The sequence below is a fragment of the Juglans microcarpa x Juglans regia genome, chromosome 7D, assembly GCF_004785595.1.
Source record: "Juglans microcarpa x Juglans regia isolate MS1-56 chromosome 7D, Jm3101_v1.0, whole genome shotgun sequence".
Classification (NCBI taxonomy): Eukaryota; Viridiplantae; Streptophyta; class Magnoliopsida; order Fagales; family Juglandaceae; genus Juglans; species Juglans microcarpa x Juglans regia.
In genome coordinates this window covers 10023300-10037619 of record NC_054606.1, presented here as the reverse complement: position 1 = coordinate 10037619, position 14320 = coordinate 10023300, and the positions used below count along the sequence as shown (strand labels likewise).

At 35.3% G+C, this 14320-nt stretch overlaps 1 protein-coding gene across 1 annotated transcript; it reads left to right on the top strand.

The window, feature by feature from the left end:
• The first annotated feature begins 8636 nt into the window (after positions 1–8636).
• On the top strand, positions 8637–11791 carry LOC121240069 (BTB/POZ domain-containing protein At5g60050). The gene is made up of 2 exons (XM_041137527.1): positions 8637–9623; positions 10546–11791. Exons 1-2 carry the CDS (start codon positions 9003–9005, stop codon positions 11494–11496), a joined length of 1572 nt encoding a protein of 523 aa, XP_040993461.1. The 5' UTR covers positions 8637–9002; the 3' UTR covers positions 11497–11791.
• The last annotated feature ends 2529 nt before the right edge of the window (positions 11792–14320 follow it).

Genomic DNA, 14320 nt, shown 5'->3' with positions numbered 1-14320 from the left:
TATCAAATGCATAAGAGAAATGATGTTCTTCATCATAGATTTGTAATCTTCAGTCATATTTTTAAGTGATTGTCCATTTAAATAAAAGACATATTAGGTTACTTATAATATGTCATATAGAAAATGAAAAAAATTTAAAAGGACTATCAAACATGCCATCTAAGATAATTTTTAATTAAGTTGGTCTTTCACCAATGTAAGAGCACTAGTAGTGGAATCAACTTAGCTAAAATTTGGCCAACGTTTAGTTAAGTTGTAACAAAATTGACTACAATGGAATCAATATAACTACATTGATTTTAGCCAAAGGTATTTTCATTGGCCAAATCTGGCCAGCCCAAATTGCTGGCCAAATCTTATTTTGGGAATAAAAAATAACTCTTCCCACTTGCTATTCGTCCCGCACAAAAAGAAAAACACGAAGAAAATATCATTTCAGCCAAATCTAAAAGGACAAACTCCTTCATTTCAGTCAATCCAGCAGCTGCAGCCGAACGACTCCTGGTAAGCCACGTCGTCGACGTCTCCCATTGTCGCCATCGAACGCCTCCTAGTATGCCACGCAGTCGTTACCTTTTTTTTTTCCATAAAATTGATTTCTCTTGTTGTTTTTTATTTGAATTTTTTTTATTTGTTCATTCCATTTTATTGCCGTAAATCTGTGAAAGATTTAGGAAATTTTTTGTTCAATCTATTTGATTTTCATTTGATTGTTATAAATCCATATAAATTTGTGATTGTCGTAGACTCGTAAGGTTTACGAGAGTTTTTGAGATTTTCTTGGTCGAAACCATGAGATTCGGTGTTGATGGGAAATCAGGTAGGTGGGCGTTTCTCTGTTATGGGATTCATGGGAAAGGCTTGCCATGGCCGAAGGTGACCCATGGTTTGAGTTGTTTATTTCTTTAAAGCTGGCATGAAATTTGATATCGGTCTCAGTTATTTTAATAGTATATGATTCAGATAAATTGATATTTAATTCAATTCAATATCAGCTTAGACTGCACTTGCTCTAACTTTAACATTTCTGCACAGCATTATCAAATGACTCCACAAGTGGTAGTGGCGGTGGTTGTTTGATTTCCTGAAGGTTTGTCGGTACTTTGATTGGGCACCAAATTATTGAATTCAAGCTAGCAGCCTAGCTCTTCTTTACATGTCAGACGACATCTCTGCAATGCAGTCTACATGCAGCATGTCCTGTGTTCCTTTCCTACCATTCATCCTCCATTTTTTTATTCTTTTTCTTTTTTAATTTGGCCTGCTAATTTAGCTCAACCACAACCAATAACCACCACCATAAGGTTTGGAAGTACCATTTGTAATTTTGTGCTATCGTCCAATGGAATCACTTATGTTTGTTTTATGAGTTTTATTGTACGGTTCGTTTTAGGTTTCTTGTTTGGTAGTTTAACACCTTTTACCTTTCTTTTTTGTCTTATTCTTTTATTTTGTCATAAATGAAAGGTTTTTAATAATAATAATAATTAGATGCCATTTTCTCCTTAAAAAAATTGAACTCAACGACTCCTGAGCTTATCTGCCAACCTATCGTGACCATTATTATTTCAATATTCAACGTTACCTTCTTTTAAGAGTGTAGTCATGAGCCATCACATATTTTTTAGTTAATTGTAAAATCAATATTTAGATTTTCACGTATTTACAAATAATCAAGGTTCACGTTCAATTTCAAAAAATTGATATTTAAATTTGAAAAATCTCGTAACTTAGGTCTGATTTGGATACACAAAATCATCTCATCTCATTTCATTATTACAACTTTCTAAACTTGAAACTCTCATACAAAATATAACAAACAATTTAATTTTTCAAATTTTAAAATAAAAATAATATTAAAAAAATAATATTTTAATAATATTTTATTTAACTTTCAACAAAACATCTCATCTGAATTGTGTAACCAAACGAGACATAAGTATTTCTATCAATATCTTATGTTATATCAGTCAATTAAAGTCTAACACGTGACATAATGACATAGGGTAATCTTTCTTACTTATCTAGTGATAAATTGTAGAGAGTTGAACAGTGGGTATTTTTTTCAAAGATGAATTACTGTTTGACAATCAAAAGATTTTGCTTATGATCTACTCAAATTTTCTTTCAAATGTCATTTTGATACTAGAAATTTCCTTTTTCCAAAAGAACTTCGCTAAAGATTGAAATGCAATCATAGTCGAATATTTTTTGGTACAGATGCAAGGGCAGACCTTAATAATGGAGGGACCGATTACTGTTAGACAAGACCACTCTTGTCGCTGGCGTTATTAACTTTGGACCTCCCCCGTCCCTTCCATGTCTAAAATCATCTTTGAAAATTAACGAAGCCAATCATAAGACATAAGACATTCTTTGTAAACTAGTGTGTTAGGCTTTGTTTGGATTTGCATGTACTCTCAACTCATCTTAACTCATCTTAACTCATCATTATAATTTTTTTAAAATTTTAACATAAAATATAATAAAAAATTTAAAATTTTTAAATCTCAAAGTAATAATAATATTAAAAAATAATATTTTAATAATATTTTATTATCTCAACTCAACTCATTTTAACATTCAAACGCACTCTTAATCTCGCCAAGTTGAAAGTAAATGCCCCCTATGCTCCAATAACAAAAAAATAAAAACTAATTAAAAGAATGCTTTTTATAAACTAATGATATGTATAAATTTTAAATAGATAAATTTTGTTTATGTCTTTTGTAATAAAGTTAGTCCCGCTAATAAAAAATATATTTTTATAAAGAGTGTAATCTATTTTTTTTTAAAAAAAAGTATCTGACTAAAATTTATCTATTTAGAATTTATACAAATCATTACTCATTCTCTTTAAAAAAATTCATTGCGTGATATTGTAAAAATAATTATATGTATAATATTATTATTTTACTTACACTAATTTAGTCGTAAATCCGTGTGATGCAAAAATAGTTAAACTTTTTAACGTTTATTTAATTAAGTTAGTATATTTTGATAAAGTGGTACTACATATTTTTACAGTTTTACGTACACTTTTATTTACAAGATTTATTTTATTAGTTTTCTTTTAAAACTTAAATTTCATTATTTTCAGTATATCTATAACTGATATGTAGAGAAGTAAACTTTTTGTAAGCTTTTCTTAAGTATATTTAACATTTTCTATTTTGATATATCATATAATAAATAAAAGTTTTAAAAGAGTGACAACGGCTATTTACATAGTGTGGTAAAATAAAGAGTATAAGGTCTAGTTTATTTTCGCAGATGAGATAAGATGAAAGTTGAATAAAATATTGTTAGAATATAATTTTTTTAATATTATTTTTGTTTTAAAATTTAAAAAAGTTGAATTGTTTATTTTATTTTGTGTAAAAATTTGAGAAATTTGTAATAATTATTAACATACGTTTAGATAGTAAGGTGATCTCATATGATCTGTAAATAATAGTAAAAAAGTGGTGAAAAAGTAATGATAAAATATTGAATAGTAGTGAAGTGATCTGACCAAACATAGCCTAAATGAGATGTATAACAACCCGACCCAATAATTCTAATGTCTAGATATTAATAATGTTTATTGGGCTTAAATTATATTTAATAGGTCATATTGGATAAACTTATGAGTGATAAATTATTGAGATTGATTAGGAGTTTTAATTAGGCTCAATAAGTAAGCTAAATTCCATTTATTACTTATTGGACGAGTTAGACTTGTTTTAGAATTTAAAGATCAACTATTAGAAAATTTATTTCAATTTAAAACTATCACTGATTGAAGTCCCCTACATAGTCTCAATCACTGTCAATCTTATATTGAATGAACTACTAGATCATATTTTTAAATTTAAACTCTCTTCTTGAATAATCGTGATCGAATCCAACTTGAACTCGAACTTGTTGGCATCCTATTTGAATAAGGATACAACTCTATAAGTTATCTTTACGTTAAATCTATTTAATCGAGTCCAACTCAAACTGGTCACCACCTCTACCAAATCTCTCTAATAATATCTTCATTCCATGTGTTATTTGAAAAAAAAACCGTAAACTTCCCAGTCCAGCACCGTGATCGATTTTGTGTTAAAATTTTTAAGAAGTAACACTATAAGGTAAGTAGCTTGATAATAAATTAGTAGTATACGTTAGTTAGTTATATATATTATTATTAAAGTCAGTTATTTCGAAGTCAGTGTTTACGTACCATGCATGTTATGATATTTGCAAGCACGTCATTCATCTAAGGGTGTCAAATCGTGTTATCAGGCAGTGTTCGTGTCGTGTCAAGGTATATACATTACACTTAATGGGTTAACATGAACACGACCCGTTAAGGATTCCGTGTCAATATTTCAAACACGAAACATGACACGACCCGTTAATGAATAAAAACTAAATTGACACGACACGACATGATCCGTTTGACCTGATTGATTTAATAAAATATTTAAATATAAATAATATCTATAAAATATAAAAAATTAACTACAAGTCTAAAATTACAATCCAAACAAATATGATCCACACACATTGTAATAATATATTAAAATTACATCCCAAATATATTAAACAAAACACACAGTAAATATATTAATGCTACAATCTCAAATATACTAAAAACACAGATCCAAACAAATTTAGAGTTTGAAGAATGAGGTGGAGTGTCCTCCTTGCCCTTGTTGTTCTCCAACTCCATTACATATCTAAACTCCACACGTTTGACCGTTTCCTACTCCATTACAGATCTAAACTCCACATGTTCTGAGTCAAACGGGTCCAAATCAATCAAATCGTCATTTTTACCTGCTACCAAACTCATCTGACAACAAATAATAAGAACAAATATAAAACTGCTGGATGATCAAAGATTATATATATATGCATGTTGGTTGATATTCTCATTAATCTTAACATGACTTAATTACATGATGAGCACTACTACTTGTATTGCAGATGAGAGTAACATGGGTAAGTGGGGATAAGAAACCTCAACAAGTATAATATGGAGATGGAAAAACGCAGACATCTGTAGTTACTATATTCTCACAATCTAATATGTGTAGTGAGTCCCTACTTTTGTTTCCACTTCTGGCCACAAACATTAGGATCAATGTGTGTGTAATTATGTGCCTAGCCCTTTTCTTTCCTCTATCTTGTACTTAGATTTTGCCGGTTAATTTGTCGTGAAACTGACATTAGGCTCAGCTTTAGAGAGTCCAGCCAAGGACTTCGGGTGGCATGATCTTGGGTTCATTCATTCCGTAGTCATGACAGGACTTAAGCCCTTAAGCACCTTCTCTTACAGATATGGGAGGTCTGGACATCCAGCTTCTTTTTTCCAACTACTAATAGTATTATGGGAAAGGCTCCCCGTGATACTTCTGCCGAGCATTACATTTAGGTAGTAGGAGGACTTAACCTTCAAGTTTTGCTAGTTGTTTAGAACCAAACTATATATTGAATATTATACAAATTATAATAGCTGATGATCATGTACTAATTAACCAGGTTAATTTCTAATTTTGTGATTTGTAGCCGGGATCCCTCTGACTCTCAGTGATTAAAGTCATGGCTGATGAAGTAGATTCTAACCAGATAGACTTAGATATACGTCCATTTAATCAATATAGAGTCACAAAGTCACATACCAACGTTTTCCCATCTTTTTTTAATCCAAGGAAATTCCCATCTTTTTTTTTTCTCGACAGCCAAACAATACAGACCAACGACATCTAAATGCTAAGGAAAAAAAAAAAAAATACACAAACAATGCACAAAAATCTTGGTTGGATTGACTTACAGTGGGCGGCGGGCGACGTGAGTTACTGCCTACTGGGTTGAAGTTGAGGCCAAAAGGGGCGGCGAGGCCGCGAGTCACAGTGAAAAGAACTGCTGGAGGGGGGACTGACGTGGGTTAGCACTTGGAGACTCAGGACTAAGGGCAGCGTGACTTGCTACCTACTGGGTCGAAGTCGAGGCTAAGAGGGGCGGCGAGGCCGCGATTCACCGTGAAGAGAACTGCTGGAGGGGGAGGGGGTTCGGCGTGGGTTAGCACTTGGAGACTCAGGACTCGGGGCGGCGTGAGTTACTGCCTACTGGGTCGAAGTTGAGGCCAAGAGGGGGTGGCGAGGCCATGAGTCACCGTGAAGAGAACTGCTGGAAGGGGGGGGGGGTTGGCGTGGGTTAGCAACTTAGCACTTCGAGACTCAGAGTTAGGACTCGAGACTTAGGAAAGAAGAGAATTGGAAGGGGGGGGCGTGCAGCGTGGACTTAGAAGTGTAGTTAGGGTTTTTTTAGTTTAGGTCTAAGGGTAAAAAGGTAACTTTCATTTTCTTAATGGGTCATAATGGGTTGACTATAATCCGTTAGTGACCCATTAAATAATCGTATCTTAACTTATCAACCCATTTTGACCCGGACTTGTCTAGGCTAAACTCTAACCCGTTTTTGTCGTGTCGTGTTCGTGTTAGGTTAACGGGTCGTGTCACGTATTGCCACTCCTGCATTCATCATGTTTCATTCTACATATTATAGTTATGTATGTATTATGTATCTCATACATCTCACGTTATATAAGACACGCAAATTTTTATAAGATCAAGTGTAAGATAAGGTCATAATAGTTAATCAGATGATTATTCAGATGTATGGTACCAATGTGATTTATAGGTAAATGTGCAAGTCACGAAACTAAGCTTGGTCCACCATAGTATGCTAAAATACTATTAGCTATTAGCGACTCTTCTTGCAGCCGCAAGATGTAGAGCTGGTACACAATCTTGTACACATGTTTAAGTTGTAGTATGGATATTTCAATCCATCGGCATACGAGTAATTTAGACCAAATAATCACATGAATTCTTATCTGGGAAATGATGATAATATATTAATGGGAGGTGTGAGGTAGATTGCATGCAGTTATCCCATCCGCCCCACCGTTTGGAGACGCTTTCTGAAGTAGCCATGACCTAGACAACGTGGAGGGTTCACAGGCAGATGGCCCCCTGTTTGCTGGTCCAGCAACCAACATTTACTCGTAGCTCAACTCAAAATAAAAGGAAAAAAGAAGAAGAAGAAGAAGAAGATCATGACCCCAAAATAAAATACAAAAGAGACATCATGAACACAAAATCAAACATAATTACTTGAACAAATCCTATTTCTCTCTCCAATTTAATGAACAAGTTGTTAGTTGCACAAATAGATGGATTGACATCTTTTAAATTTTTATTAAATTGTAGAGTTTAAATTAGAAGAGAGATAATCACATAAAATATTAAATATGAGCGCATTCATTATAATTTAAAACTTGAAATAGTTACTCTATTATATTGAAAACTTGGGACATTTTGATCATGGATGGCTCTACCGTCACTGCTAGAGCTTCCGTTAGGGCTCCTGCTTGTTGATTTTACTTTTTTTTTTTGTTTTTTTTTTACATATATTTTTTGACACTTCTAATTTTTTTTTAAATTCACACTATTATTAAAAAATACTTACTTAATTATTAAGTAAAAAAAATAAAAAAATAAAAAATATCAGTGATATCCCCCAACGGGAGCTACCAGAGGTAAGAGGAGGGTTTTCCTTTGATCATATTATGATAAAAAAACATCTCGTATTTTAAAATAAAATGAGATGGAGATAATTATTTTCCCGTTAATAATACTTTTTTGTAGTTGAGTAAATTTCTTAGTTAACACTAAATGTGTAAAAATATTGTAATATCTATTTCATATACATATCTCTCTTCTATTTTTCATATTTTTAATATATGTAAACATAAAAAGTCAATTTTATTTACAAGTCATTAAAATTTTCTTAAAAATCAAATTCAACTATTTCAAAAATATATCCTCCGTATCAATTTATAAAGATAAATTATTTTTAAAATATTATTATTTATCCTAAATTTCATAGCCCATATAATCAGTCTTAGCTAATTGTTTCTTCTCATTTTAAACGGTGAGTAAGAGTTATTTTCAAGTCAATATATATGGTATATAATTCTTATCACGTAAATGATAAGATTTGATCAAATTTTATTATTTAAATAATATAAATAATGTGCTCTATTAATCAAGTTGAGAATATAAATGATAAAAATGATATATTTTACAATACATATTATAAAATAAATATATTTTTATAAAATAATATTAATTTTAGAGCGGTGCTACTCTGCCGCCTGAGTAGTACCGCGCGTTTATATCGGTTATTATTTTTTATTTTATTTTTTTTCACATTTTTTTAATATATTTAAATATTTTTAAAAAATAAGAAAAATATACCAATACACTTAAGTTGTGTTTGGATGTTGAATTGAGTTGAGTTGAAATAATAAAATATTGTTAGAATATTATTTTTTAATATTATTATTATTTTGAGATTTGAAAAAGTTAAACTGTTTATTATATTTTATATTAAAATTTTAAAAAATTATAATAATAATTTAAAATAAATTGATGATCTAAACGTATTTTACAATCATTTCTCTCACTAAGTAAAAGAAATATTTCTCACAGCGGTACGTATATTTTGCACCGCATACGGGCTTTTCTCTTAATTTTATAAAATATTTTAAAACATTACTGGGGTAAAGGATTGGAAAGCATCATTTTTCATAAACAGTTATGGTGTCTAAAATCAAAAGGAGCGCTTCCCGTACGCTGTAATAATGAAAGGAAGCAGCAAGCTAGCAAGAAAATGCAAATGCACGTGGAACCCAATGATCCCTTCCGTCTCCCACCCTCCCTTAGGTCTAATTTAATCATTCATACCAGCGCACAGATCCAACTCCTCCTCACCACTTTCTTCTTGGATTACCCTTTCTTTATCTCTCTCTTTCTCTTTCTCTCTCTCTCTCCTTAAATTTTTTCATGAAAACTTCTGTTTTGGCTTTCTTGATCTCTTACTGCGCTTGATATCGAGTTCTTGCTTTCTTAAACTTCTGTGTGGCTGTCTGCGGGTGTGGGTTTGTCGCATTGAGAGCTTCAATGGCGGCCGAAAACGCATTGAAATCCAGGGAGGTCTCGACGATGATAAAGCAGGGCTTCATCTCTGTCCCAACGCTGTCCTTTTCACCCTCAAGAACGGCTACAACGACGGCTACGGCAAACCTTTCTAGGGTTTACTCTCCCGCTTCCTCCCCCAACTCCAAAACCCTCTCTTCCCCTCCACCATCCCCATTCTCATCGTCCACTTCCGCTCAGACCCTGACTCGGCCGCCTCACTCTCAGACCCTCTACGACATGATGTCCGAGGAGCAGCACCGGGAGTCCAAGCTCTCCGAGGAGAAGCGCCGCAAGCTCCAAGACCGCGTTTCTAAACTCCTCGACGAGGCCCCGTTTCGAGACGCCGCCGGCGACGTGAGGCTCTCCGTTGTTGGTAGGGACGGGTTTCGCGTCTCTATGGACGTTCACAAGAGCGTGCTCGCTGAGAAGAGCCGGTTCTTTGCTGAGAAGCTGAGGCGGGACCGTGGGGTGGCCCACTCGGTGGAGATCAGCGATTGTGATGACGTGGAGGTCTACGTCGAGGCTGTGGTGTTGATGTACTGTGAGGACTTGAAGAGGAGGTTGATGGGAGAGGAGGTGTCCAAGGTTTTGGGTTTGCTCAAGGTACAATGCTTTTTTACCCTTTCCTTGGCTTCGTTTCTTACTAAAAATGTTATTCTTGTTCCTAGTTTTATGTTTACTGTTACTATCAACCTTTTGTTACGTGGGTGGCGTTTTGGTATGACTATTGGGTTATAAATACTTTATTCTGGGTGCTGAGTTACTGTAGCAAATTTGAGGAAATGAGATATTGACTTTATAATTTACTTGCCTTTGATTAGATTTGGCGTTGGAAGATGTTAACTGGCTGTACGTTTTAGCTCTGGTTATATGATATTCTTTTTCCCAAATTGATGAGATTTGAGACCCATTCAGGTACTTGAAAAATGTAGTGGAGAGGATAACTCTGAAAGTTTGGCTACCGGATCTTAAGTTTTAGTGATCCATCAGGGACTGAAATCTTGAATGCAATGAATCAGAAGGATAGTTTCATGGCTTAGGCTATGTTCGGTTAGTGAGGTGATGATCACCTCATACTAACTCACTACTATTCACAAACTGTTCACTATATTTTTACTACTATGCATTACTTTTTCACTACTATTAACAGATTATTTGAGATCACCTTAACATCCAAACGTAGCCTTAGTTTCCTCGAGCTTTTCTTGTTGAAAACTAGGACACCTAGAAGATAAGATTCAAATTTAGGTTACTGTTGAATTGCCTGGATTTTCTTGGAAAGAAGAAGAGTGTCAAATATGGGCACTATGATACTATCTATATTCTCTCTTTCTCACTGGTCCACATACCAAAGAGTGATAAGCTCCAAACCTTTTATTGATCATTACCTAAACAAGATTATAAGAATCCAATATTTTGTTTCTGAACAGTTAAATTGCTTGTAGTGCTGTTGCCTGCATATGGGACTGTAACAATGCTCTTTTGTTTCCCCCCATCTGAGTTTACCGTAGTGAAATATTTGTAGGTATCTGCAGCTATCATGTTTGATGCTGGGATTGTATCATGCTTGGAGTATTTGGAGACTGTACCATGGTCTGAGGATGAAGAGGAAAAAATCATATCTCATCTCAATGAACTTCAGCTTCGTGACTGTGGTGCTGAAGTTCTGCTGAGAGTATCATCCGAACCATCTACTTCTACAAGATCTGATGACGTCTTCTTGAGATTGCTGACTGGTGTTCTACAAGCAAAAGATGTAAAAGCTCGTCGAGAAATGAAATCTCTGATTTCTCGTTTACTTAGAGAAGATGCCACAAATTTTAATGACAGGCTTGATGTCTCTAAGGATGTACTTTATCATCTTTGCCATAGATGTCTCAGTTCTCTTATCCTATGCTTATCTGAAGCTACTTGTGTGGATGAGAAGCGAGATCGAGGGGCTTTAATGGGTGAAATAGCTCGAGAGGCTGACAATATGCAGTGGATTGTGGATATTCTAATTGAAAAAAAAGTGGGAGATGAATTTGTGAAATTATGGGCAGATCAGAAGGAGCTTGCAGTTCTCCATTCAAAAATCCCCACCATTTATAGGCATGAAATTAGCAGAATCACTGCACAGCTTTGTATTGCTATTGGGAGAGGACATATCTTGGTGCCAAAAGAAACCCGTTTTTCTTTGCTGTCCACATGGCTGGAACCGCTTTACGAAGACTTTGGATGGATGAGAAGGGCTTCTAGATCAGTTGATAAGAAGCTGGTTGAGGATGGATTGAGTCAAACAATTCTTACTCTGCCATTGCCGCAGCAACAGGCTATCTTGCTTAATTGGTTTGATAGGTTTCTTAGCAAAGGAGATGACTGCCCCAATATTCAGAGGGCATTTGAGGTTTGGTGGAGAAGAGCCTTCATCAGACAATATGTGGCTGATCAGGATTCTTCCCAGTTGCAAATAACTGTTTGTGACTATCAAAATTGAAAGGTATGTCGCCCAGGTCAAAAAGTCTAGGCCTTGTATGTACATAAGCAATGACAACTTTTTTTTTTTTCTTTTTGCTGTCTGTCAAATTTTGTTTTCCTGGTTTAATCCATTTTCTGGATCTGTCTGTAAAAAAAGAAAAAGAAGAGTGGTTAAGCTCCAACAACTGCTGGGGAATTCAGTAGAGAAACTACACAACTTTTCTCTGGCTATTGGTAGAAATTTACTGTCTTGCTCTTGAGAGAGAACATATATTGTTGCTTAAAGATGAGGAAGGACTGTATATCTATTCAAAGAAATTGGTTCGTACCATGACAAGAAACTGCCCTATATAAATTTGTTTGATCGATTTTTCTTATGAGAGAGTACCAATTCAGTGAACAGAGTACATTTGTGGTATGGGGCAAAAGAACTTTGATAAGATTGGCTAGAGTTGGGTAATTCCTGCTACCAAATTGGAGAATATCATAACCAAGTCTAGAAGGTCCAAGAACACCTGTACATTACAGTGCTTATATATACGTACTGAAAGTTTTTGAGAAGGAAAAAACTGATACTTTCTTAATAATTAATAGGAATTACAGGAAGTATTTATATCCAAAGTAGTTTAATCAGAAATTTATCCTAATCTACTAGATTACACAAAAATAGGAAATGCAAAAAAAGAGGAACAACTATCAGACTCTCCTAACAAACTTATTCAAATCTTAATTTGAATTTATTAGAAATAGAAACTAATTATCCTAATCTTCGACACTCCCCTCAAGTTGGTGCATAGATATCTATCATGCCCAACTTGTTGGTGAGAAACCAAAGTTTGATTTAAACAATCCTTTTGTAAGAATGTCAACTATTTGTTGTGTTGTTGGAACAGACGGCATACAAATAGTGCTTGCCTCCAATTTCTCTTTTATGAAGTGTCTGTCAATCTCAACAAGTTTGGTTCTATCGTGCTGCACCGGGTTATGAGCAATGCTAATCGTAGCCTTGTTGTCACAATATAGCTTCATAGGCATCTATATTGGTCTTTTTAATTATTGAAGAATCTTTTTTAACCACAATATCTCGCATACTCCATGAGCCATAGCCTAGTACTCAGCATCTACACTACTTTGTGCTACTACACTATTTCTTGCTCCTCCAAGTGACTAAATTTCCCTAAACATAAGTACAGTAACCTGATGTGGATCTTCTGTCTGCAATTGAACCTGCCCAATCCGCATCTGTGTATGCTTTAATAGTCTTCTGCTCACTCTTCACGAAGAAAAGTCCCTTTCCTGGAGTACTTTTCAAATATTTTAGGATACGGTACACTGCCTCAAGATGTTCTTCATACGGTGAGTGCATAAACTGACTTACTACGCTGACTGCAAATGCAATCTGGTCGGGTGTGAGATAAATAAATAAGTTTCCTACCAACTTCTGGTACCGAGTTGTATTCACAGGATTTCCATCCTTGGTATCTTCTAGCCTCTGATTAGGATCGATTGGAGTATCGGTAGGTCTACATCCACTCATTCCCTGTTTCTTTAAGGAGATAAAAAATATATTTTCTTTGTGAGACAATAATACCCTTTTTTGAATGAGCAACTTCCATTCTAAGAAAGCATCTTAGAGACCCCAAATTTTTAATTTAAAATTCTGAAGCTAGACTTTTCTTCAATCGATCCATTTCAGTAACATTATCCCTAGTAAGAATAATATCATCCACATATACTATCAAAATTGCAATCTTACCGTCATCAGAGTGCTTCATGAACATAGTATGATCACTTTGAGCTTGGACATATCCTTGATTTTTTACGGATTGAGTGAATCGTTCAAACCAGGCTCTTGGAGATTGCTTTAGAAACACATTCTTCACATCTAACTGTTGAAGAGGCCAGTCAAGATTTGCTACAATTGAAAGAAGTAGCCTCACAGTATTCAAATTTGCCACTGGAGCAAAGGTCTCGAGATAATCAGTACCATAGGTGTAACACCATGGCCCAATGCCAAACCCAGCCTAGCTTGGAGCAAAGCGAACCGTTTAAACCACTCGACATTTTTTTTTCCAGCAGTTTCTCTTCATCCCGAAAATACCTCATTTTTGATCTCCAACTCCCTACCACGCATGACACTACCCATGCACGTCCATCCCTTTCCATTCTCTAGGGTTTTCATATCACCCATATAAATTTACACACATATCTTGTCCCTTTGGAAACTGCCTAAGTATTGTCGCTGCAACCAGCCATAAGAATCACCCAGCCTCTCCTCGTTCGACCCCAACCTCCATCTCCACGTAAAATTGACGCCACAACCAGCCCACATGAAGTCGTAACCAACCCATACGTTTTAGCCCCCACAAGCCGTCTCTGCACCACCCTCGGAGTAGATCAACCACGACGCAGACTCCCTCCACTGGAAACCACGTTCCACAACCATAGGAAACAACAACTCATGGCTTTTGCCAAGCCAAAAGCCTCTGTTTTCTATACCAAAAACAGAGCAAGGAAGATCTTTCCCAAGCCTCGGTACCAACCACCTCTCCATCCTGGTAAAGCCACCGCCCCCCGATGTTGCCACCTACATAGACACTGCCGCTAAGCACCACACAGCACCCTGAGTCTATCATTTGGTCTATTTGTTCTCTTGGTAAGCTTCCCCTTTGCCTCATGTCATGCTCTCTCTCTCTCTCTCTCTCTCTCTCTCTTTCTCTCCGCCGTAACATTATTTTTTCACTCCCACAGTACACTGCTGCCGCGCCCAGTCACTGGCCGCCGCTTGTTGCTGATCTCAATAAGCCCACCGCTGCCTAGTTTTGTAACTAAACTGATTTTGC